This window comes from Uloborus diversus, chromosome 8 (assembly GCF_026930045.1).
Source record: "Uloborus diversus isolate 005 chromosome 8, Udiv.v.3.1, whole genome shotgun sequence".
Classification (NCBI taxonomy): Eukaryota; Metazoa; Arthropoda; class Arachnida; order Araneae; family Uloboridae; genus Uloborus; species Uloborus diversus.
In genome coordinates, this window is record NC_072738.1 from 28,503,813 (window position 1) to 28,530,386 (window position 26,574).

A 26,574-nucleotide genomic window follows, 5' to 3' on the forward strand; every position below is an offset into this window, starting at 1 on the left:
TGAGCACACCAATGTATTTTTAACTTTTTTTCAGGAAATCTTTATAATTTAATTGCATTACAGTTAAGTAGAGTTCCTTTTTCATAAAGTTTATGCAATGAAACAATGATCTGACTTATTCGCAGTTTTTGCAAGGTGTTTTGTGCGACAACTGTTTATGCATTTAAACAAGGATCAGACATATTTGGAGCATTGAGAAGGAATACTAATGGAGGGAGCAATAGCAAATGTCTCAGTGAAATAAGCTTGGGACAAAATGTTTCCCAGGTCAGAAGACTTGTTTGGCTGGGAAGTTGTTGCGTTTTGGCACGCAATCGCTCTTTTGGCATTAAATATTATTCAGACGACGCGACGGCACTTATTATGAAATCGGGGCTACAAATCAGAGCAACTCTGGCTCCAACTCCTTTCCGCATAATAAATAAATAAATGAATAAATAACGGATACAAATACAGGCCAATCATTCAAACTCCCTCTCCCCACTTCTTTCCGGATTTTAAAATATAATGTAATTGCATTTTCATGTATTTTGATGTTTATTCTTTGAAATGACGGGCATTTACAAATAGTTTAAAGTGTTCTGTTATTGACTGAAAATTTATGGATTCATATGTATTGTAATCAGTGTTTTGAAATGATTTCATACGCAGGCATACTAGTATTTAAATTGAAGCATAAAGCAAATCTTTATTCTTGCTCATTTGCTGTTCACAGGAGCTTGGCGAGAAGATTCTCGCCAACAAAGCAAATGTACACAAAATGCTTAAGAGCGGTTAAAATAATTACTAGTTAAGTAAAAAGTGTTTTTATGGAACTAAAATGTTGTTTGCACTCAAGATATACGATGTTTTATAACTTTTATATGTAAAATAAGTACAAAAATTTAAAAATTATAGGCAACTGTGGAATATCTACTCGTTGAACGCATATAAATGTTATTTTTTCTTTATTTAGAAGTAAAAAACATTCGTACATGCTAGAGAAAAGTTACTGGACCTCCTGGTGTGGCTTTTTCCTCACAGTTTACAATGCTAGAATACTGCACTATTACTATAAATCGAATATTTCCCTTCTACAGTTAAAGGTTGTTTTCATGCATGGCTTCAGCTAATGAAAACTTCTTCAGCGGTTACGGTCAACTCGAAATTGCTCCCCAAGTCACATGGTACTGTTGCCGAATCAGGATAGTAGGGTTGCACTCTCTCCATCTATTCTTTCTCAATGATTTGGAGTCTTTGGAAATTGTTTCTTGCGATCACTGATACGTCTGTTAGTTTACGCAATGAAACAAGAATCTCACATATTTGGAGTCTTTTGGAGGTGTTTTGGTGCGAACAGTGGTACGTCTGTTACAAAGGAATTGCCCGTTTTTACATTACTTAATATACAATCAAAAATTTAATCTTTTGCTTCTGCAGTTTGTATCTTTTGCTTGCAATTCAATAGATAAAAGCATTTTTCGAAAGCACAATTATTTAAATCACAGTGTAAAATAATGAATACGTACCTGCGAAACTTTACTTGTGCCTTTCATGCAAGGAATAAAGATAAAATTGTCTAAATATGAATTATGAAAACTGAGACTGGTTTCTTCGTAAACTAATGCATAAACTTAAAAAATTCTGCATTTAACAGATCTTTTATTTAAGCATGGTTATTGTTAATGTAGAAAAGAATCGTACATATCACATTGCAAATATTCATGCTTTTCAGCAAGATTTCAGCCAGCAATGGTTTTACATGTGAAATGAAATTGAAGCGTTATTTTTATTAATCTGGAACGAACCTACATTTAATTAAATGGTAAACGATTATATATTTTTTCCGGTATTCTAAGTTTTTTATGCAGAGTGCACATTTATACAGTTCTATATTAGTTTTTTCAATGATTTATTGCGATGCAATATATTGTTGTTATTGTTCTTGGACCACTCGGACCCAGGGAGGGACACCACTCGGATACCCGAGCCCAATTAGCGATGCTACTAAATTTGAGGCAGAAAGATACCGCTTCCGTTAATCGACCAATTTAAGTGGAAGTCGATTTAACTCAGATAGCACCACCGATAATTTAAAACCAAACTAAAAGCCGTTAATTCCTTGTTTACCAACCACAAAAGATACCGATTCATTTCGGGGACTTTGTGACTACGAGCAAATAGAACGTCCCCCATTCGCCATTAATAAAGACGGTCGATCTTTGATCCGGGCAGGGTCGAATCCGGGACTCTCAGGCCATAAGCCCTATGCCATATCGATTAGGTCACCACGCCCACGCATTTCGACGATTGAATGATTTCAAACCCTGCAAATTTGATACATGTACACAAGTTAACTGTAACTGTTATGACCAATTACAAGAAAGTTCTGCGTGCGCTGGTCGTTGTAATGTCTTACCCAAAATCTGCCAGTAATTCCGTAACCAGTTTTGCCAGGAACTCTTAGTTGTTTTGCAAAATTTTATGTTTAAATAATTTTTAATTATAATATTAAATAATTGACAGGTAAGAGAAGAGTTAATTAAGAATTTTCCCGGAGTACGGGAAAAATTGTTTATATAGAAAATCATCGACGTTTTCGTTTGAGCTCGAAATCCAACTATTTGACTACAGTGCTGGTAAAAAAATTGCATCACACTCGAATTTTCACAACTATGGGATTATGTGCGAAATTTCGGTCGACCGATTAACGATGAATGTGTGTGAAACTCTGCAAAGCTTATGAAATAAACATTTAATAGCAGGAATCTGATAATTGTTTATGTAGATCGGGAGTGTGTTTCCGGGGCTAGGCAAACTGCTGACCCCATGCTCATTTTTCCATTTCTGAACCTGCGCGTGAGTTTAGAAAAAAAAACAATGACTTAACCCCATGTCAATTTAAGTCTAATGGCAGGATAAAGGTTTTTTAAATTGTTACTTACCAGTTTTGTCCTAAGGCACGGAGCAGAATCATCCTGGAAAATGACGTTTGGAACTGAAGTGAAGTGATCCCGGATAGTAGGAAGCAATTTCTCCTCCTAAATGCCAATATACACCTGAGCGTTTAGTGTTAATTGTATAAAGTGAAGTCCACCAACTCCCTGATCAGAAATACATTCCAAATTCATCTGGGATGCGGGATGCTTGACTGTGTGTTGAATGCAGTCGGGTTGATATTCCTCTCCTTTGCGGCGCGGGTGATGCAATTTTTTTACCACCACTGTACCTATGAGTAAAAATGATCCCCACTTACCAGCTCTTGCCACAGCAAAGATTGCAAATGCTGGATAAAAGTATAGACTTAAATTTAATTTCAGATACGTTGCCCAAATGAAATGTAATAGTGTCTTTCAATCATTTAAAAGTGTAGACTTAGTAAACAAAGACACTATTCGCTAGCTCACCGGACCCAGATAATGTTCATCATTTTCAAAATTAAAACTTTTGTGACATTAAAACAATAATTCTTTTTCTCTTTAAGTATTAGAAAGGAGTTGGCATGATATTTCTCTCCTTTGCGGCGCGGGTGATGCATTTTTTTTACCACCACTGCATAAAGCATTGAACGTCAAGCCAACTCTAACCAAATCTTTCTCCCCTGCTTTCAATTCATAAGCAGTTTTCTCCTACGATCATTAGCTCACATTTTTATCTTAAAACCTCACATTTGAAATCATCTGGGGGAAATATATTTTTCCCGAAAACTCCAAAAGATCAGCAACAAACAAATTTGCTTTTTGTAGTAACATCAACTGCTTTTTTTTGTTTTGAAAAGAACAATGGTTCGGTTGAGGAGATTGGTTCAACGTGCTTCCCTTGCTGTGCAGCGTTCAACTTAGTTTGTTTCTACATCTGGGACAAAGTCTTTTATTTGTTTCAAGCCTGTGTATTTTCAATAAATGGTGAAAACATGTTCAAACATGTGCTGAAAAATTCAAAAATTCTTCTATCATTTCACAATATTAAACCATTTAAGCAATGTTTTATTATTATTATTATTAATTTTTTAGCAACAAAATTTTTACGTTTGATGTGTTAGGTTTACTTAATAAGTTTCACGTTTTCTTCTTACAGTTTTCACGATAAACTAGAAAAATGACAAGCCAAATGACAAAAAAAAAAAAAAAAAAAAAAAAGATACAAATACAAATAAAACGATAGATATGGAAATAAAACTCACTAAAACATATTTCGTGGCTAATAAAGCGACTGTTTTTCCCTCTCTCTTTCCGAAAAATATTTATAACTAAACTTAGGATTAAGATATTCGCAAGCAATAGGATAATCGCTGAGCTTTCGGATTTGATGCTTAATAACAACTTCGGCTGACATATTCAAATATGCAAGGTTACTAAACTTTTCTTCGGAAACAGAAAAAAAAAAAAAAACACTTTTCAGATCTTAACGACTCCAGAACTATCTATCCACTGTACAAACAATTCAGAAACGTTCCTTTAAAATAATGACAGTTGATGTGCCCAATTTCTGTAAGTAGCTAATCTTGCAAAAAAAAAAAAAAAAAAAAAAAAAAAAAAAAAAAAAACAGAAATATAACCTGATAAAATTCAGTCACCTTCCTGAAATTATACTGAAATCTTTCTGAAGAAATCAGTAATTTCCTTTGTTAAAGCCAGTCACGTCTCTGGAACCTTCAGAGAAATTTAGGTCAGTTTAATCAATAAGCTTGGCACCTACATGCTTTGCAACGAAAACTCCAAACGCATTGAAATCGTGGCAACAGTCAAGACAGAATTACGAAAAAGTAACAAGCAACATCAATCCAACTTTTCGGCAAATCTTCCAAAGCTGTGCACTCCAGAGACTCATTCGCTCTCATTGGGAGCGTAGTCAATCTGGGCAAGCCGTAATCAAGCAAAGGCGATGCACATTATGAAATAGTCTCAGTTAATCTTTAATCTGGGAGCTAAAAATATTTTTCACAACTGTGAGAAATCTGCATTCGTGCAACTTGTAGAAATTGAGGACACTTTTCGACAAAGATACTTGATTTTTTTTAGAATGTGGATAAACACGTGTGAAATCCCGAAACGTTCCACAGATATAATCAGTAACGTTTCGGATTTTTTTAGTGTATGAAAAAAAAGGGACGTCAAAGAAATTGTGAAATTCTGTCTGTGGCAGGCTTGCGGTATAGTGCCTAGAAAGAATAGTGTGCCGATCGGCGCTTTTTCCCCTTCGATTCTTGAAGACAAAATGTATGAAAACCGCTAGAGGGCAGTGCGGTCGAGGTGCACGTTCAATTTCGCGTTGTTATATTAAGTAGACGCGGGATTTTGTTACAATTTAGTTCCGCGTTTCTCTTTTTTACCTTTATTTCGTGAATATTTCATGAAACAGCGTTTAAGGCTTTTAATGGAGGCATCAAAGTTGAACATTAGAAGAATCATCTTGTTTCGTGCCAGGGTGCAAAAGTGGGTACAAAAGATGCAAAGAAAAAGTTTCGCTTTTTAAAGCTCCAGCAGATGAAGAAAAACTAAAGAAGTGGAACTCGTTAATTCCCAGGTTAGATAAAGTTTTTGATAAATATTGCTCAATTTGTGCTCTGCATTTCGAAAAACATTTTATTGAAACGCATTATAAGCATATTATAAATGGTGAGGAAGTTTTGATTCCTCGAGGAAAACCTTTTTTGAAAGATGAGACTTTCAGCTTTATTATTAGTAGAGAAATAAAAGATGCGCTGTTATTAAATACTTAGGGGTCATTCATTAATTACGTAAGGATGATTTTGGCAATTTTTGACCCCCCTCCCCCATGTAAGGTTACGTAAGATTTTTCACCCCCCCCCCCCTATTCTTATGTAAGATTCCATTTCGTTTTTCAAAATGATAAAATAACAAATCTTGGAATCGTTACATCACTGGAATCGTTATTAAATTCACATTATTAAATTAAACCTTTTGCGTAAAGAAATAGTTACTGAAAAGAATCTAAACTGAATGTTTTTTCGACTTTTTTTTTTTTTTTGATGTAATATTAATTACAAATAAAGCGTGCCGTACGCAATACGACTCCTTTATTATATTTTATACTATAAATTCTTTGTAAAACAAATAAAAAAACATCTTATCCCAACACGTTTCTTACCTTCCAGACGCAAATGGAACATAATCTCTGCCAAATCACTTGACCGCGCATTTTCTAATGTGAAATACCGACTTGGAAAATATTATGTAAGAATGATTTTGACCCTCCCCCCAAGTAAGGGTACGTAGAGGCTTTTCCAACCCCCTCCCCCTCTGGACCCTTACGTATTTAATGAATGGGCCCTTTTAGTCTACTATTTTCAGTGAAGATAAATTAGCATAAGGAAATTTTATATGCTTCAAAAAATAAACGAACACCCATGTAACAATTAGCACTTATTACAGAATTTGTCTTTTGCGCAGAAATAAGTTCAATCCGAAAAACGGGGCTTTTAAACTGCGAAATCAGCATGCAATCGCTGATTTAAAACGAGTCTGATTGAGAAGCATAACGTACTCCTCGAGTGCAGCGCCACCTGGATTTTCCTCAGATTTGACCTCACTTTTTCCCCGTCGATCGGCACACTACTCTTTCTAGGCACTATACTTGCGGCCAGCCGGTCCCATAGTACCGCTCATTACTCTATGAGATATAGTAGTCAAAAGTAGTAAGAAAAACACATTCAATTGCTCAACCCCCGATTGATTGGCATGAAAATTGAATCAATACCTGTATTCTTTGGAGTCAATATATATAACAAATTTTGTTTGTTTCTGCCGGATACTTCCTGAGATATAACAGGCACGTATAACCTAGAAAACGTTTGATTGTTCCTCCTCCCTTCGCGGAATTAGGCACCAATTTTAGATGGTAGTGCATATGTGTACCAAAATTTGTTTGATTTCATGTAGCAGGTTTTGCTTTAGAGCGGCCACAAAAAAATAAATAAATAAAAATAAAAAATCACGTCACACACATACACACACAGGCAGAAAGACAGTTTCAAAAATGGTCAAAATGGACTCAGCACACCACGAAATGCGTAAATCCATGAAAATTCGGAAATTTTCACGAATTTAATACGTTCGGCTCTCCTCTGATATGCCCCCCCTCTTGGCGAGATTTTAATTTTTCGCTCGATACGAAAATCGCCAATAAGGCGATAACTTGGCAACCCTGGTTTTGCAACTTGAACGCTGGAAAGTAGTTTCTCGAAGTCTGTCTTTTTGCACGTGTCTGTGTGGTAGGAGGTAGGTGCTCATATGTTCCGCTTTTAGAGTATTCTTTTTCTTGTTGTTTTTTAATGTTAATTTAGTTGAATTTTCTATTTTAATTATGAGTTCGGTTTGTGATGTTGTCCAAAAGTATCAATTGAAATTTTTGAATGAATCTTCTTTTTCTTTTTCGTCAGGTCGTCCAACGTTTGGACGTACCGGAGTCCTAAATAGATTTTTTATATTTAAACTAATTGAAAATAAAGAGGTTTTTTTAGAATTTTTAAGGGAAATTGGTTTACTTAAGAATGAAATGTTATGTTCTAGATGTAATTCTGTTATGAAAATTAAAAAAACTAAAAAATGTTCAGATGGGTTAATTTTTTTTTGTAGAAAGGTTATTGGGGGTGTTGTTTGTGGAAAAGAAGCAACGATCAGGAGTGGGTCATGGTTTAGTTCTAGCAAGTTGAAAATAGAGGAGATTTTTTTGATAACATATGATATTTTAATTGGGACCAAAACTGCTGATATTGAAAGTCAATATTTTTTTTTATCACAAACTTTAGCCGATTGGCGAAATTATATTAATGAAGAAATATTAAATTACATTGAATTAAAATCCGAACAAATAGGGGGGGGGGGGGTTGGGAAAGTTATTGAAGTTGATGAATCTAAATTTGGGAAAAGAAAATATAATCGGGGACATGCAGTTGAGGGACAATGGGTTTTTGGGGGGGTTGAACGGGGTTCGGGGAAAACTTTTTTGGTTGCTGTTGGGGATAGGGGTAGGGAAACTCTATTTTTGGCAATTAAGCAGTGGATACTACCAGGCACGACGGTGCACTCCGATTGTTGGAGGGCATATGATACATTGGGGGAGGAGGGGTATGAGCATTTAACAGTCAACCATAAACTTAATTTTGTAGATCCAGAAACTAAATGTCACACTAACACAATTGAATCCACATGGAGACACGTTAAAAGTACTCTACCAACATATAATAGATTAGGGGATTTTAAATTTTATTTAGCTTATTATTTATACAAAAAAAATTGTGAATACAAAAATGAGGATATGTTTGTAAAGTTTTTGGAAATAATTCGCGAAATTAATTGGGTGGAGTACAAAATACAAGTAAAATAAGGTTGTTTTTTTTTGGAATTTTTTTTGTCAAAACAAACATAATTTAAATATTTTTGTAAAGTAATGATAATAAAAAATGGGATAATTTCCCTAAGAGCGGAACATATGTGCACTGCCTCACGTGAGGAAGTAAAAGAAAAGTAAAAAAGGTAAGTGAACATATTTTGAATTATTGTGTTTTTAGTGTGTTTCTGGTAGTTTGTATTTTGGTCTGGTTGGCATTTTTGTAGCACAAAAATGGTGTTAATTTCACCTAAAATCTGTGACTTTATTGTATACTGAACGGAGGAGATCTGTGACTTATATGCGACTGTGATGTATATTAAAAGGCGGAGGGATAACGGACCGAGCGGCAGCGAGGTCCTGGCGAGCCCGAGGTCTCATAGTACTTTCGTAATGAGACCGAGGCAGGGCCGGTGAGCCGAGGTCTCATTACGAAAGTACTATGAGACCGAGGGCTCGTATCCCGGAGAAACAACGGAAAAAAATTAATGCATTAATTTCATTAAATAATTAATGATATAATTTGAATTTTTCCTGTTGGCGCTAAAAAAGCATCGCTAAGAACGATGTATGACATATGACGTCATACATAGTTTTCTTGGCGACGCTTTTTTGGCGCCAACAGGAAAAAGTCGCCAAGAGGGGGGTATATCAGATTTGTTCCATACGTTCTTCTACATGTTAGATTAGCGACTCGTCCCGACCTCTGTTCAAGTTATCTACATAAAAAATATCTATCCTGATTAAATGTTATGCAGGTACTTTTTAATTTAAAATTTAATGTTGAACAACAATTCTTGTTTCGTTTTTTGGATGTTTTGAAACATTCTTTACCTCATTTCCTGACCAAAGAGAGACCATATAATATTCCCACTGAACAATACAATCTTCCCGTATGTAACGTTGTACTACATATAGTTGTAAATATGAACTGATTTGATGATAGTGATGACATTTTCACGAATTTTTTTTGAAGAGGAATTTTTAACATGTACTTAACCGGCGGGTACACAACAATAGAATGAATGGAAAATTCACTTATAAGCTATTAAGCCACAATTTTGTGTCGTCAACAAATGCTTCGTTGAGATTTTTTTTTACAGAAAATATTTAATTAGTCAAGAGTTAGATGGCTTCTTTTTAACCCCCAACACACAAAGGAAGGGGGTTGCAAGTTTGACTGTGTATCTGTGTATCTGTCTGTGGCACTCTAGCGCCTAAACGGATGGACCGATGATTTTGAAAAAAAAAAAAATAAATAAAATAAAAAAAAATATATATATATATATATATATATATATATATATATATATATATATATATATATATATATATATATATATATATATATATATATTTCGAAAGGAGAGTTGATCGAGAGTGTTAATAGCTAGGTTGAGTCTTCGGATAGCATTAATTAACAAAGATATTAATTAAAAACCTTTAAAAGGTTTTCCGCGATTTTTGCAGTGAAAACATATTTTTCAAAATTAAAAATTAATACCAAAATAAAGAAATTTTTTTTCTGCGTCTGATGGAATGTGTTTATAACTTCCACGTTATATAGAATTCGAATTATAATGCTTTTTTAAGCAGATTTTAACACGGCTAAGCTTTTTTTCAAGCGATTGTAACCGAATTCATTGCTGGTCAACAATGAAATTAAAAGCAATGATTTAAAATTTTTATCTGTTGCCAGTTTCTATTTGTAAACAAATATAAATTCTTGTAAGTGATTTTTAATAGTAAGGCTTTTAAAAGGATTTTCAACTTTTCCTCTTTGTTCTACATTTGCGAATCAGGCGGGAGTTTCTTTAATTTTTAATTTTATATTATGTGGAAAGAATGTTCACCCTAATTTTATTGTGTTGTCATATGTATTATGAATAGGATTACCAGATTTTTGCAATATTCAACCGGGACGCCAGATTGTCCCCGCTCCCCCACCCCCTCTTCTCGAGTTGTGGACTTCCAGAACAAAGTACTACACATCCTTCGTTGTTTTTTAAAATTTTAGATAAAGCACATAAAAGAAAATATTTTATTTCTTACTCGTTATATGTTACTTTACTAAAAAGAAATGATTTGAATATGGAATAAATATTCTACAGCACTTACATTTAGACTTTCCCCTGGGGGGAGGGGACTTTTTTTAGAAGCATTTTTTCGGTTTGAATCTTGTTGTAAGAATCTTCAGAAACTTATTCGATATTAATTTTACATGCCAATCTTACAAATGACGATGCAATTATCTTAAACAATCCTTTACAGTTAGTTGCCTTTCGACAATTCTCGGTCTTCTATGATCAAATTTATCTTTTACCGGGATGTGAGGTAACCTGGTCGGAACTGTCCCGGTCAGGACGTCTGGCAAGCCTAGTTATGAACTACCATTAAGAAGATTCGTTAGAAAAATAATTTCCTTTATTTAGGAACCTTATTAGAACTGGAATTAGAGAACTCCATTTAAAGAATATTATTCTCAACGTTCTGTGTTCTTGTTGAATTATTTGTTGTTTCTTGACTAATGTTGTTTATGCAAATTAAATATTTTCTAGTACCTTTATTTTTTGTGGCAACAGTGTGTTTTCAATGTATAAAACTGCCGGAGTTGTGGCGGTCAGGGCTTGCTTGTTTTTCTTGACACGCGCATGTAACCTTAACAAAGTGTTTAGCCAGTTTTTATAAATATTGTTATTATTTTAACCTTGTGCTATCTCTCGTCCTTAGTTCAGTTGAAGTATGTTGAATTGAAAATATTGGACATATGTATATATATATATAGGTTAAATGTTCCGTACCTGCAACTTAAAGTAGAATATACACTCCTGTTTGTGAAAATTTCAACGCCATGAAAGAAGCATCATAGTTGAATGAAATTTAATACACAGTTGAGTGGTAATGGTACAAAAAATGATTACATTTTCAAACCAAACAAACAATAAAAAGAGATAGAAATTAGTATTTTGTGTGGCCACCACGCGCCGATATAAGATCTGCTACACGACTCGGCATGGAGTGAAACAAAGTTTGAATATCTGCCTGCGGAAGCGTATTCCATATTGTTTGTATGCGCAACCAAATTTCGTCTGTCGAAGCAACAGGACGAGGATCACGAGCGAGACGCCGCCCAAAGAAATCCCACATTTGTTCAATCGATGAATTTGCCGGCCAAGGAAGAAGCTGTACCTGCTGTGAATCAAGGTAGGATATGACAGACCTGGCGACATGTGGACGGGCATTATCCTGCTGGAATACAGCCCCTGGTTATCCTTGCAGTAAAAGAATAGCTTGGGGCTGTAGATCTTCGTTTATGTATCGGGAACTGTTCGAATTTCCCACAATTCGTAGCAATTGTGGTCGTCCATGATATGCTATGGCACCCCAGACTATAACTCCGGGTGTTCGTCCACTGTGGCGTTCGATAATGCACTCCGGAATGTGCCGTTCACCGGCATAGCGCCTGACACGAATTCGGCCATCATGGTGGCACAAATTGAAGTGGGATTCGTTAGAAAAGACGTCCTGCTGCCAATCAGCACGCCAGCTCCTTTGCACATTGGCCCGTTGTAGCCCCAGGTGGTGATGGTTTTGCGTGAGAGGAATCCTGTATAAAGGAATCCTTGCGCGCAGCCCACGCTGCAGCAGACGTCTCCGAATTGATGAAGCACACTATGAAACACCTGTAGCTGTTGAATAATGTACTGCCAATTGTCTAGAAGACGCTGTGCCGTCCGTCAGCGCCATACGCACCTGGTGTCTGTTATCGCGAGCTGACGTCACATTTCGGGGTCCACTCCCGGATTTCCGAGCTGTCCGAAGCTCGTCCGTCCACTGCTTCCAAACGCGCATGATTGTGCTGCTGTTACGCAGCACACGAGCGGCTACTGCCCGATAAGTCAATCCAGCTTCACGAAGACCGATGATTCTGCCCCGTTCAAACTCCGAAATTCGCTCAAATTTCACTTTCTTTCGTAGTAAAAATTCAGTTAACGTTTACTCTAGCATGTAACCACCGATAACCATACACGCCTCGCAATAGCCGTCTATTTATATTAGCTTCGATCCGCCGTTCAGAGGGCGCTGCTCAACATACGCATGCGCTACCAGTCTGCAATTCTAATCATTTGCATATCATGCCCTACTTTACATTTCCTGCAATTTTCAGCTCACTCGCGTAAGTCCTTCGTGGTGTTGCAATTTTTACAAACAGGAGTGCATTTAGATTTAACTAAGGCTGCTATATATGGACAGCTGATTTATCTGAGATCTTGGTCCCAAACTTGTCGGGCGAAAAAAATAGTATTTGTACAAAAGCTTCATTGCAAAAAAACTGGTGCTCAAGATTTAGATTGATGTTTGATTACGTTATTCTGTAGATGAAGACGATTTAATCAAAACAAATAAGGTATGAAAATGAGATTCATTACAGTAAACATTTCCCGATATATTTTTGTTGAATTTGTGAACAGTTATCTTTCTAGATTCACCTTAATAACATTTTACTCAACTTATCATCACTTGTTTTAAGACATAGCAACCAACGAATATTATAACGTATTTATAAATACTAGAAACGAGGTTGAACCCAATTTTGTCTTGGAGTCATAATGTCGGACAAGTCAGCCTGTCCTTTTCGATAAGTTCAAATTTCACAAACCGGTACACACCCAAAATTTGCATAAATTGTCCCTGTATAGGGACGTTCCAGAGTAGGAGACTGAATTTTTAGTGCGGAGCAGCCGTAAAGTAAAGTCCTAACTATATTCTCACTTCATCGTAAAAATGACTGGTAGCTAAGAAAAAAAAAAAAAAAAAGGAATGCAAAAGAGCTAAAAGTTATGGGGGTATGCAGTATAACTCATGGGCTATTTAATTTTTTCTGCACATTTTTTTTCTTCATGTTTTCTTCTTAATAGGACGAACTTTTCCTTTAGAAACGCTAATAGAAATTTTTTACTGCAAGACACATTACTTTCAGTGTTAGTATTGCAGCGAATGGGTCGTTCCATGGAAAAAGGAACATTTTACCCTGCACTTGAAAGCACATTTCATAATATTAAATTATAAATTCTAGTTTGAAGGTATAGTGGTAGCTTCAGAAATCACAGACGTACTGTCCAACCACGGATTGCATGGAATTTTCAAACGTCCAGATAAGACGAATCTATGTGAATAAGGGGAAAAAGTAAAAATTTGATGCGCGTATTCCGCTCATTTGAATGAGACTCTGCTTCTGCAAAAGCTGGCATCGGTAAAAAATAATGGATTCATCCATTTCCGGCTGTAAAACGGATGTTTGTCTTTCGATACAATCCGTGGTCAGACAGTATGTATGACTTCTTCAGCAAGACTTTTTTTTCATTTTCTTTTAAAATTAATATTTTTTTTATTAATTGTATGGCAGTTTTCTTGTCTAACGGTGAAATATCTAGTTGAGGGCTTTCTATAAATGATGCCTTCTTTTTTATCATATTTGTTTCCCTTCCCCCTTTGAGCACAAAGTGTCACACTTCGCCTTTCCTCGTCAAATATCTAGTTAGAGGCTTTCCATAAACGATGCCCCTTCTTTTTCATCACATTTGATTCCCTTCCCCCTTTGAGCACAAAGTATCACACTTCACCTTTCCTCGTCAAATATCTAGTTAGGGGCTTTCCATAAATGATGCCCCTTCTTTTTCATCCTATTTGATTCCTTTCCCCCTTTGAGCACTAAGTGTCATACTTCACCTTTCCTCATCAAATATCTAGTTAGGAGCTTTCCATAAATGATGCCCCTTCTTCTTCATCATTTTTGATTCCCTTCTCCATTTGAGCACAAAGTGTCACACTTCACCTTTCCTCGTCAGGTATCTAGTTAGAGGCTTTCCATAAACGATGCCCCTTCTTTTTTATCATATTTGATTCCCTTCCCCCTTTGAGCACAAAGTATCACACTTCACTTTTCCTCGTGACAGACTAAACTATATTACACAAGCAAACTGCCAGAAAAAATATTTTTGTCACAGTTTCTGTTTTCCTCTTACGCCACAAACTGTCACAATAAGACGAACCCCCGCCCCTGAAAGCGAAACATCATTTTAGAGCAAACTCTTACTTTTTTCCAGATAGCACAGGGACATTTATACTCACTAACAAACCAGTTGTTTCGCTATGGGTAAAGTGACTTAAGTATTGCTGCAATTTGTACACTGAAACCTGCCTTTGTGTGGTTTTTTTTTTTTCTTTTTTTTGGTGCGGCTTTTTGTAAATTATTTTTTTTGTGCGGTATATAATAATTTTAATCAAATTGGGCCTCAATTGACTAACTTATCTTTAAAACGAGTGCTTAATAGGGTGATTTTGAGCGATATTTTTATGCGATTTTTTATGCCTTCCCTATCTACCGCACAAAAACAGGTTTAATTGATAATAATGATTTATTATTTTTCAAAGGATCGTCAACCTAATAGCTGGAATCTGGTGTCATCTCAGTGAAGCTAATAAATTTTCGAACTAAGAGGTATGGCACTTATAATACGAACGCTGAAACTTAAGAAGACTACTATTTATAAACATACTAAGTCATACTATTACACTGTAAATGTTAAGACATTTTTTGAACACGGACACTTGTAAAACACTCGTTTAACAGGTTTTAAAGGCATTTGAAAAAGAGAGGATTTTCGGGAACTCGGTATATATTGAGGTAGATTTTAAAATTCAAAATTTCATTTAGCAGTAATTGGATAGAACACAGTTTTAATTTAGTTATGTAGCAGTATTTTCATTTTTAATTGGCGCTTCATCCTTTTTTTTTTTTTTTGATGAAAACAAGAACGCGGTCTAAAGCAGATTTGCTAGGTTTCGTCTCTTTTCCTCTCGCACAACTTTTCAGCATAGTGCCAAAATATTCATTTAGTTCAGTGCCATCTTGATATCGCTGAAATCAATGTCCTGGATAAAGTGGAGACTCAAAATGTTAATTTTGCAGTATACCTTAATAAAAAATGTTTTCTGGCCACTTTCTGCAAAACAAAACTTTGAATTTTTAAGTCTACATTAAAATATAGAGTTCCTAAAAAACCCTCATTTCTACAAGTGCCTCCAAAACCTGGTCAACGAAAAAATTGAAGCTCTCCTTTTCAGGGAGTATAGTGCTCAGTAGCACTGATCAACAGTAAAAAGATGAAAATATTTGAATCACAAAAAAAAAAAAAAAAAAAAAAAAAAACATGATTTAAACTTTTTTCTTTTTCAAAACACTGAGGAAAGAAAACAGAAAACTCAAACACACATTTTATTTAAAAACGCTGCATGTCTTTTTAAACAAAAAACACTCGGTTAAAATAGAAAACTGAAACAAAATATGTTATATTGTTTCTGAAATTCCGCGCTTTAAAGATTTTGTCGAAAATCGCAAGTGGGAAATGATGCCCGAGCCGCCTGTAATATATTTTGTTTTTTTTTAAAGCCAAAATATAACCTGATCTTACTTTTTCATTAGTATTAAAATTCAAAAAATCCGAAGACTATCAAGGTAACGCCTTGGTCGAATTACCATAAATTCTACCTTTTGTTAATTTTACAGCAATCTAACGAGGCAAGGGACTGTGTACGACCACGGAAGGCATTTGCGACACAAACCGTCAGCGATTCATTACAAGAAGATTTTTGCAGTAAAGGTTTTTTGTAGTAGAATTTTTGGTAGCCAAAGGAACTTAAAATTACATTGGCACGGAAGAAACCGATACGTTCACATGTGGTCGCCCCAGAGCAACAGTAGGATATCTTAGTGTTATTCCTGGGATTAGATGTCTTAGTGTTGATCTGAGGCGACGATGTGCCCTAATGTGCTTCCAACGTATTTTCAAGGTAGCCTTGAAACTGTTCTTAAATGTGTCCTCAGGCTGAATTTAAACAAATCATACGAGCGAGACACATTCGGAGAACATTTCAATGAATTTTCATTTTAACGGAGAATTATCAGAACTAGTTTCAGTACACATTTAGGACATTGAAACAGTTTTTTTCCACTTTATATAAAGGATTTGAGACTTGCTTTCTATGTGTACTGGAACTACGCAGTGTATGAGCGCATTCAATCTTGATTTAGGGCATTCGAGAGAGGACACGATATTTCATGGGCTTCGCCTTGCGCAATGGAAATGTGGGGAAGGGGGATGTTTATTCACAGAAAAATAATGAGATTTATACTAGTTTAGTTAGTCGCCTGCCTTGTCTAGTGGTCAGAGAAGTCTGACTGCGACATTACGGTCTGGGTTCGAATTGCGGCTCGTGCATGGACGTACTTTCTCTCTTCTGTCCTTGTCCTTTCTTTGTGTGAATGCTTTGTTATGCTGTGAATGGTTGCCTACCCTATAAACGGGTGCTTATGGCATGTGTGTACTGTGGAAGTCAGACTTCACACCAAATTACGGTATAGTTGGAAAAGTGAAGCAGCGCACCCCAAATTGTCGGCCTAGCTGGCACACGACAACAACAACTGGTTTAGTTCCATGACGCACCACAATTTTGACTTCCTGTTTCGTTTCAGATCCCCCTCAACTCACAAAATGGCGCCATGGGTTCGAAGAACCTTCATCGACTTCTTGCCTCGTCTCCTCTGCATGCAGAGGCCGGAGAACCCGGAAGACAACAACAAGCTGTCGGTCGACACCAGCAACTTCAACAACGGCCATCCACTGCATCAGGTCGACTACGTCGAAAAGCCCTCCGTCATCGACTACGAATGCGGAAGCTACGGACCGGCCTATCCGGTGGACGACCTAAGACTGGGACTGGGTCCGGACATCAACGGGTCCTCGCTGGACGGCGTGAAGCCCACGTCGCCGGACATCGAGAGGGCCGTGCTTAATGTCCGGTTCATCGCCCAGCACATGGAGAACTTGGATAACTTCAATGACGTAAGTTTACTTGTTCCTGTGTGAAGTTATTCCTGTGAAAAAAAAATTTGAAATTATAATTTTTGAGACCTTGAATTCAAATGATGTTTTTTCGCAATCACGAGTGCGTGTGTGTGCAGGCGTTTGCGTACGTGTCTGTGCGTGCATGCAAGTGTGTGTGAATATGTGTGCAGACATGTGTGTGTATGGGTCTGTGTGTGCAGGCGCGTGTGAGTAGGCATGTGTATGTGTAGTCTTGTGTGTATTCAGGCGTTTGTATACGTAGGTATGTGTGTGTGGTCGTATGTGTATGCAGGCTTTTGTGTATTTAGGCATGTGTGTATGCAGTAGTGTGTGTATGCAGGTGTTTGTGTGTGTAGGCATGTGTGTGTGTGTAGTCGTGTGTATATGCAGGCTTTTGTGTATGTAGGCATGTGTGTGTGCAGTAGTGTGTGTATGCAGGTGTTTGTGTATGTAGGCATGTGTGTGTGTAGTCGTGTGTGTATGCAGGCTTTTGTGTTATGTAGGCATGTGTGTGTGTAGTCGTGTGTGTATGCAGACTTTTGCGTATGTAGGCATATGTGTGTGCAGTCGTGTTTGTATGCAGGCGTTTGTGTATGTACACATGTGTGTGTGTGTGTTTGTGTAAGGCATAGACTCTACGGCCTAGGAGTTGTGGCCATGGAAGGAGACCTGTGCATTGTGGAGTTCGCAGATTTAAGTTTTATGCTTAAGTTAAGCCATGAATGAACGCAAATGATTTGTAACCATGGCGACAAATTTTTTTTCTCTTTATAAATATTAAAACAACGAGCTATATTTCTTCTTGCGGTCATTGTAATTTGGAAAATCAGAGGAACATAACTTTGTTCAAGTGAGGATAATAAGCAGCTGGTGATTGCTGAAAAAATTAGTAACGTCGCTGGAAAATCAGCACATTTGGTGCCTAATTTTTTCCAGTTACGTATTTGGCAAAACTCAATCTTTCTTTATCGGAATACCAATTTGTTTTAAAACCATTTTTATGTTCAAAAGTTCGTTCAGAATGGCGCTCTTTTCAGTCTTCACAGTTCCAAGCAGGCAATGGTCTCACCAAGTAGCGTCACGTTGCTTTGTTAACCTGCGTGCTATCGAATATTTTTAAAATGTTCCTAGAAAAAAATGAGTAGCAAACGTGCCTAGTATCTTCCAATAACTTATCTAGCAAAAAACAGGAAAGTTTCCCACTAAGAGTTAATAACCATTCTGACACTAATCTGTAATATTTCTCGCAAAAACCAGACCCTTTCCCGATCAAAGCCAGTGATGTTTTTAGGTTAGAGGCCCTGAGGGCCTCTAACCTAGGCCCTGAAGGACCTTAGAAACCTTCAGGGATAACGTATTATACGTACAGTAAAGCCTCCTAAGTCAACTGTGGCCGAAGGTTGGTCGGAAATACAGGAAATTCCTTCAAAGCTATGATGTCCGTAAACTGCATTTCGTCCTCAATTGGGACCCAATCAGTGAGAAAAAGCAACAGATTGGCTGAAGAAGAAACACCTTAAAGAAGTCTAATATCTTTTTACACTGGTAGCTAAAAATGCTTTTTTTCCGCATTATGAAATTGGCATTTCTGAAGCTTGTTTCAAATCGGGAAACGTTTTCGCGAAACAAAAACATTGTTTTTCACAGGAAACTAGAGTAAACCTATGGAACCCTGAAACGTTATCCGAAAGTAATCTGTCACTCTTCAGATTTTTTTGATAGTTCGCAATAATTTCTAATGAAGGAAAACATATGGATATTGCAAATTTTTAATTTTTTTCTTCACATACACCACTCTGCTTCTAGGTGGTTGAAATATTGTGCCCATATTCCATAACTCCAACAGTATAAGTTGGCATGATTTACTCTTCGGTATTTGTACACTTCCCCATTTTTATTTTTCAAATTTTTTTCAAAACTCTTTTTTACTATCTCGGGTTAATAAAGCACAAAATACCTTTTAACTTAAATTCAGCAATTTTTAGTACCTGAAACCAGCCGAAGCCATCCTATCATTTACTAACGCCGCACGCAGAACAAAAGATGTTCCGTATAACCTTTCGGTAAACCATCAAATTAGCAAATGATCCACTCCAATCACACAATTCAATACCTCAGCTCCAGCAAATGAATATTTATGTGTCATCTGCTGACGAGACAGGGCGATCTATTCCGAAACGTTCACCTGAAACAATGTACACTAATTTGTTTATCAAAAGACTTTCTAAGGCGGCATCAGTCAAAGCAGCTATATCATAGCTTCAGCTATATTGAGGCTCCGGGCGTCTCCTTGTTTAATCCAGCATCGATAAAGCTTTCCCTTGAGCTGCCGTGCCGCCGCAACCATTGCAGATTATATGGAAACATCATTGTAAGCTATTCAATAACATTTAATTAGAAGTGTTCTAGCCCTGACTTGCTGGGGTTCACAAATTGCTGGCAACTTACTTGGATTACAGCTTATGCGGTGCGTGTAAGGTGTAAAGTTGGATAATACTCGTATATCAGTGACACAGTTTATAGAGAATAATTCTCATGAATTAATTGCAGTTAAATTAGATATTTAATTAAAAAATAGCTGTTAGCTGTGCGTTACCCGGGTATTAATTAATACCACAGTTTTTAAATGAAGCTGAAAGACTGAATTTTATGTAAGAAAGTGGTAAAATAATTGCAACACACCAACTAATTTTTAATTGCTTGGCTTTACTAATAACGCAAGAAATGATAATGGTTCAAAAATGTCCATTATTTTAATCGATCTTTGAGGCATAACAAATTGGCTAGGCGTTACCCGGGTGCTGATTAATGCCAATTTTTTTATGAAGTTGAAAGATTGAATTTTTGTATAAAAAAGTGGTAAAACAATTGCAGCACACCAACTAATTGTTAATTGCTAGGCTTTACTAAAAACACAAGAAATGATAATGGTAGAAAAGTTTCCGTTATTTTAATCTGTTTTCTAGACATAACAAATTAGTATGAAATGTATCGCACAAGGATATGGAGTCGATACTTTACGCACATGAAATAGTTCTACTTAAAATTTGATTCGAGTGTATTTAAGACTAAATATGAACAATAATGTACAAGTACGGTAGAGTTTCGAAAATTCGAGGTAATTGGGGTTTACGCCACCTCAAATCGCTGAAAACCCGTATTCTCCAGAAAATTCCCACCGATTAAAATTTTTCAGCATAGAAACAGACAGCATAGATATTGCACCTTTTATTTCGTATAGTACATATTACGATGAAAAGGATGCATTGTCTTGATGAAAAGTATATTACTCAAATTTTAACCTAAATTTCTACTGATCGTTGAATTTTCTGTTTTCTGGTGCATTTTTTTACTGTTTTGTTTCAGAGCCACAAGATCTACATTTTAAATTAAAAAAATGATCCAGCTGAAGCCTCAAACGTTACTGATAAGATTAAGAATGCAATTTCAAAGTTATATTCAGCTAAACCCATAATATGCAAAAACAAAAGATAAATAAATAAATAAATAAAAATAAATGAATAAATAATAATAATAATAACTCAAAAGCGTAGGTTTAGTTGACTCGGGATATTTATGAAAGAAAAATGTTAAAACTTTCAACTCTTTCGAATAACAGTTGAAATTTTAATTTTTAGTAGCATACTGCGCTTGTTCATAAGGTCGTTAAAAATCTAATTACAGTTGAATTCGAATAATACGAAATGACAAAATTTCACGAAATAGCCGTTATTCGCATTAATATCTTTAATACGTGAAATTGTAAAAAAAATAAATAAGGACATGCATACCTATCTTCAAAAAGAATTAATCTTTATTAGTATTACTAAGCGTAATCACCAGTACGTCCAAAAATATTTCGCTGGCATCTTAAAAATTCCAGTTTCTGGAAAAGAAGTGACATAAAATGTACACTGGATTGATAAATGGCAATTCACATCACACGATGCATAGTTTATCCCTATGCAAACTACTATATCCACAGGTAGACAAGTCTGTGAGCCTTATACTTTGCACTAAGAGATTCAACAACTGTTTCATTTACATGGTAGCCTTTTCTCAACCAAACAAAATAGTGTCGTAGTAGTTCTTTTAAAAAAAAATAGAGCATATCGGGAAAATTTTCAACGGAAGGGTCAGAAAATTTTGTTCATCTTAGCCCAAACGTTCATTTAAATGCACGTTTCATACGTAAAATTTTTAATGCAATTAAATACCAAACCAAGCTAAACTAACAAAATGTTCGTTTTATCCATAACTTCGAATTAATCATGGTCGTATTAAGAAATCGAGTGCAACTGTATGCATATTTTTCAGTGTGCAAGTCAATTACACTCAAACCTGCTTATGTTCGGTCTTTTTACTGTGTGATTGTTTTTTGTGCGATTTTTTAATATTTTTTTAAAATTTGTGATACATTTTTTTGTGCGGTACTTAAAAATTTCTTTCAGATTGGGACTCGATTGACGAAATTATTTATAAAATGAGTGCGAGGTAATATCTTCAAGAGACTACAGGGATACCCCGATGGGAGGTCACTATGACCTAGCAAAAATTTCCTTATTCCGGAAATTTTGTCTGACAATTCTGCAAAATTATCATCACTTGATCAATTATCACACTATTTTGATTTCGTTTAAGGAAGAATTCCTAGCTATATCGTAATTTTTTGGATTATTTTATGCGTGATACTTTTTTTATGCGTTCCCTACCCACCGCATAAAAAATGTTTTTTAACCCGCATAAAAAAAATTTAAAAAAAAAATTGGTCTCTATCCACGACATAAAATCAGGTTTGGGTGTATATAGAATTTGATGAGGGAATTTTTACTCTCAAAATTGAAAAAGAGAAAAAAAAGCAAACTTTCTTTTCGAACAACTTGTAAAATGTAATTTTATTTCTTCGTCCACAAAGGTCAAATGTATTAGAACTATTAATGTGATACAATTACAGAAAGAAAACAAGTAAATAAATTGAAAAAACAAAATCATGTTACTACGAGAAAGAACAAAAAAGTCTTCTAATTCCACAAAACCCGGTGAACGTTAAATTCGTAACATTGAAAACTCAATTTACTCGGCGAAAAAACAAAAGCTTTCGCTCCAAAAACGCGGCTGTAAATCGCATCCAGTCAATGATTCATGGAGCGGACGAATAGTCTGCCGACTCCTCTCCCAAATCTGGCAACCAACCCCTTCGCGATATTGACCCGTCCTCCCTCAGGGCAAGGTGCCAACATTTCTGTTTCCGGGGGAATGTTCCCTCAAAGACGAAAAGTTGGGCCACCCAGGGATCGATGGAGGGGATGTAGCAGACGAAAAGATGCTGAGAAGTATTCCAATCTCTTATTCTTTTCAGCTTGATCTGAATCTGAACCTATTCCAGGGCATCATTTATTACACTTCGTGAAAATTCTTTTGTTATATTTATGTCTTTATTGGATACTTGGTGGTGATAAATTGGTTATGAATGTTGTACATCTGTTTACTGGTGTGAATGCTACTACAGTTTTCTTCGCGTCAAACATGCAGAAACTGCAGTCTTGTGATTTTGGGGCATTATTTTTCTCCAATTCAGATAATTTATCATTAGAATTGATTTTGAAGAAGCTGCTTGCTTAAGAGAGTATCTTCTTGGCTTTTGTAAGAAAGCAACTTGGAAGAAAGGGAGATGAAAATTGTTTTAACTCAGATTTAGTTGATGCAGTAAAGAGTAAAAAATTCAATTAAGCTGGGTGTTGTTACTTTAAATACTTTTTAAAATTGCAGTTTAAATGATGAACAATCCCAATACGATTTGATAACCAAGTTCTTTATGAGATTTAATTGAAACACAAAGTAAAGGTAATTAGATGTCTTGAACTTGCTTTAATTTTCTTCGCACTACGACTGAAGTTAAGATTCTGAAATGTTATCATTATTTAGCATTGAGGATAATTTACATAAAACAATTCGTTGAAAGCGTAAAAAATTCAGTTTCAAAACTGAAACTTTAATGAAAAATTATCGATGTTACGTTGTAGTGCAATGAATTAAATGTCAATACTATATGTGGTTTGTTTCTGTTAGATTTGAAAATTAAGAAATAATAAATTAAATGTTAAATTGCTGAAAACCTCAAAATAGTAAGCATGTGAAAATATTTCTGCGCCTCAGTTTTGTCACAAAATTTGTTTTGCGTATTTCTTTCCTTACTTCCTAATAACATAAAACTAGTATCAACATAAAGGAAAAAAGTTGATAAGATTGAAAAGTTAAGTTCAGACATCTTTAAAAAGAAATAAAATAAAAAAGGAGTTGTAAAAAAAAAAACTTTTTCCCTAATCTCAGAAAAAAAAGAAGACAATATTAATTAATGTACCTAAATTTTTGATTCGAATGTTTTTTTTTTTTTTCGATTCGAGACGATAAGTTGTACAGTTGTTTGACGTTTAACATTTAATGCAATGTGATGGAAATACAAACATAAATTATGTGGCATCCTTAATAAAAACATTATCCAGAAACAACATTTTGCTGGAAAAATTTATAGCATATACATGTTTCGGAATTTCAAGGAAATCCCTACTGATATGTGCTATCGAATAGGAGGTTCGTGTCAACACTTAGAACCGAAAAAAAGTGCATGCACCATATTTTACCATTTTGTGGTATAGATATAGCATTCATTAGGTATAACATTCAAGTCACGCCTATAGATCATCTTATAAACTGCTCATATAGAAGTGTAATTTGCTCATTTGTAGATAGACAGATTTGAGGTCGATAAATAGATAGGTATTGATTGATAGTTATAAAGAGAGAGAGAGAAGATGTAGATAAATAGATAGGTAAAAATGGATCGATACATAGATGTGAATAGATAGATAAATGCGAGATAAATAGGTTTGTAGAATGAGCGGCACTGCATACATAGAAAACGTTTATTTATTTATTTATTTATTATTTTTTAAATAAAATTTGATGGATGCTGTACTGCGATACTTTTTGTTTCCACGTGAGAATGATTTTTACCCTATATTCCTCACTTTCGCTATGCAACTGTACCTGACAATAAAATTTGGCACATCAAAACCCGAACGCACTCTTATGAAGAAAGAATACTCATAATAAACTACTCGACAATATCTGAGGGACAAATACATTTCTTGAAGGAAATAAAAAAGGTTTCCTACAATGACTTAAGAAATGAAACTAAGAATATATGTAATAGAGGCATATTTACAACAAAATTGCATGGATTTCACCACATAAGAAATCGAAATAAGCAAAAATTAAATAAAGTTCAACAATGAAAGCTTTTAGTCACACAAAAAAAAATAATAATTTCAGATGAAATGACGAGACGAAATGAGTCAAAATTAAATGAAGTTTAACAGTGAAGTTTTCAGTCACGAAAAAAAAATAATAGTAAACTCCCGATTATCCGCGAGCGGATTATCCGCGAGTAATTTAGTAAGCTGGAGCATGTATTTTAGCACTAAGAAGCAAAAACCAATGGATTTTTTTTCTTTAAAAATTGTAAATTTTAACTTATAGCTGTTTTTGTTTTATTTATTTACTGATTTATTTATTTTTTTGTTCTTTCTTCAGCGTACATGCAGTTGTTCTTTATTGGTATTAAGTTCTGTTGTACAAAAATACAAAATATTTTTACCGTACTGCATATACAGGGTGTCCAGAAAAGGACCGACTGTTTTCAAAAATTGATAACAGGAGAACGGTGAATGATAAAAAAGAAATTCTTGCAGAAAATTCATGTGGTGGGCGCAAAATTTTTACCCTCAGAGTTCCAAATTTTAGTTCAAAAATGTTTCAATAGATGGCGCTGCACATAGCAAGCCGGTAAGTCAAAAAAGATTAAATAAAATTCACCGATTTTTCCTCTAATTGCGACATGGGAACACAGCTGACGATTGTTTGAAAATATTGTTTTGTTCTTTTGTTCATTTTTTTCGAAAAATTACGGTGTAATTTTCCATCTTGTTTTTGATTTACTATCTGCAGCGCCATTTATTGCAAAAATTTTCAACTAAAATTTGAAACTCAAGCGGGGGGGGGGGGGAGTCCAACGCATGAATTTTCTGCAAGAATTATTTTTTTTATCATTTACCGCTTCCCTGCTATAAATTTTTAAAAACAGTCTGTCTTTTTCAGGACACCCTGTATATACACTGTACAAAGTACAATGAATCAATTCATCCCTGTTTCTGAGGTTCTTACCTTTGCTGTCCCTCATTTTAGCCTTTTTGCAGTTTATCCTTGATTTTTATTATCCGCGGCACTTATGCCACCAAATTTCGTGGATAATCGGGAGTTTGCTGTATATATTTTCTGATGAAATGATGAAGTCTTTTAATAAGAAATAGGTAGATCAGTGTATTTTGCATCAATTCAACGTTGTTTGTGAGAAGGTAGTGTATTTTTCTAATATTCATTCAAATTTCTTAGTTTACCATACCTACGGCTGAGAAGTTCCCTTTAACTTTAACTTTTTCTTTTCTTCTCTTTTCAGATCGAGAGTGACTGGCAGTATGTTGCGATGGTCCTGGATCGTCTGTTTCTGTGGATCTTCACGATAGCCTGCATTGTCGGATCAGGATGGATCATCCTCTGTGCCCCTGCTCTCTATGATGACAAACAGCCGATAGATATCATGTTCTCGAAAGTGGCGCCACGTATCCGAAGGCTGCTCAGAAACTGAAGCCAGGAATAGGCTCTACCGGAAGACTTTTGCAAACGATTTATTTTAGTGAAGAGACTCGCGAGATACTTGAGGTTTATGCGCGTTGATTAGTCTCAGATAAATAACAATAAAGGAAAGGAAAAAATTATTTGTAAAAAGCGTCAAAAATTTTGTAATAAAATATGAGAAGTTAAAAGGTGCAACGTATTCAAAAGTACGAATAAAACTTATGAAAATTGATCTGAAATTTCAGCAGCTGTTTTGAGGCCAAAAAAGTGAGCCTCTTCATCAGATCAAAAAAGAGAAAGAAAGGAAAAAAAATGAATAAAACAATGAAATAAATCTACAAGAGAAAAGGAAGGGAATCATGTGTTTAAGTTTCTTCTGCTAAAATCACTTAAAGGTACCAAAGTACCGTTTTTCTTTTCTCTGGTTTTTTGTTTCTAATTTATTTTTTCTGCTTCAAACCTTCCCGCCGTATTAATCTAAAAGAAATCCTCGTGACCCAGCGACAGTATTTAATTAATCGCCTTTTCCACTTCATATGGTCCAATCCAAAGAAATACAAAATCAGTACCATTATTTGGCATTAAAAATATGAATAATGTTGAGGGTGAAACGTAAAAACTACTGCTTTTTGTGTGCGCA

General features: G+C 35.4%; 1 protein-coding gene across 1 annotated transcript in view; it reads left to right on the plus strand.

Moving 5' to 3' along the window:
- Window positions 1-26,191, plus strand: part of LOC129227474 (acetylcholine receptor subunit alpha-like 1) — a 77,189-nt gene extending 50,998 nt beyond the window's left edge. The window contains exons 6-7 of the mRNA XM_054862042.1: window positions 16,868-17,237; window positions 25,756-26,191. Coding sequence (XP_054718017.1) covers window positions 16,868-17,237; window positions 25,756-25,944 — 559 coding nt within the window. The 3' untranslated portion in view covers window positions 25,945-26,191. The remainder of the gene's footprint in view (window positions 1-16,867; window positions 17,238-25,755) is intronic.
- The last annotated feature ends 383 nt before the right edge of the window (window positions 26,192-26,574 follow it).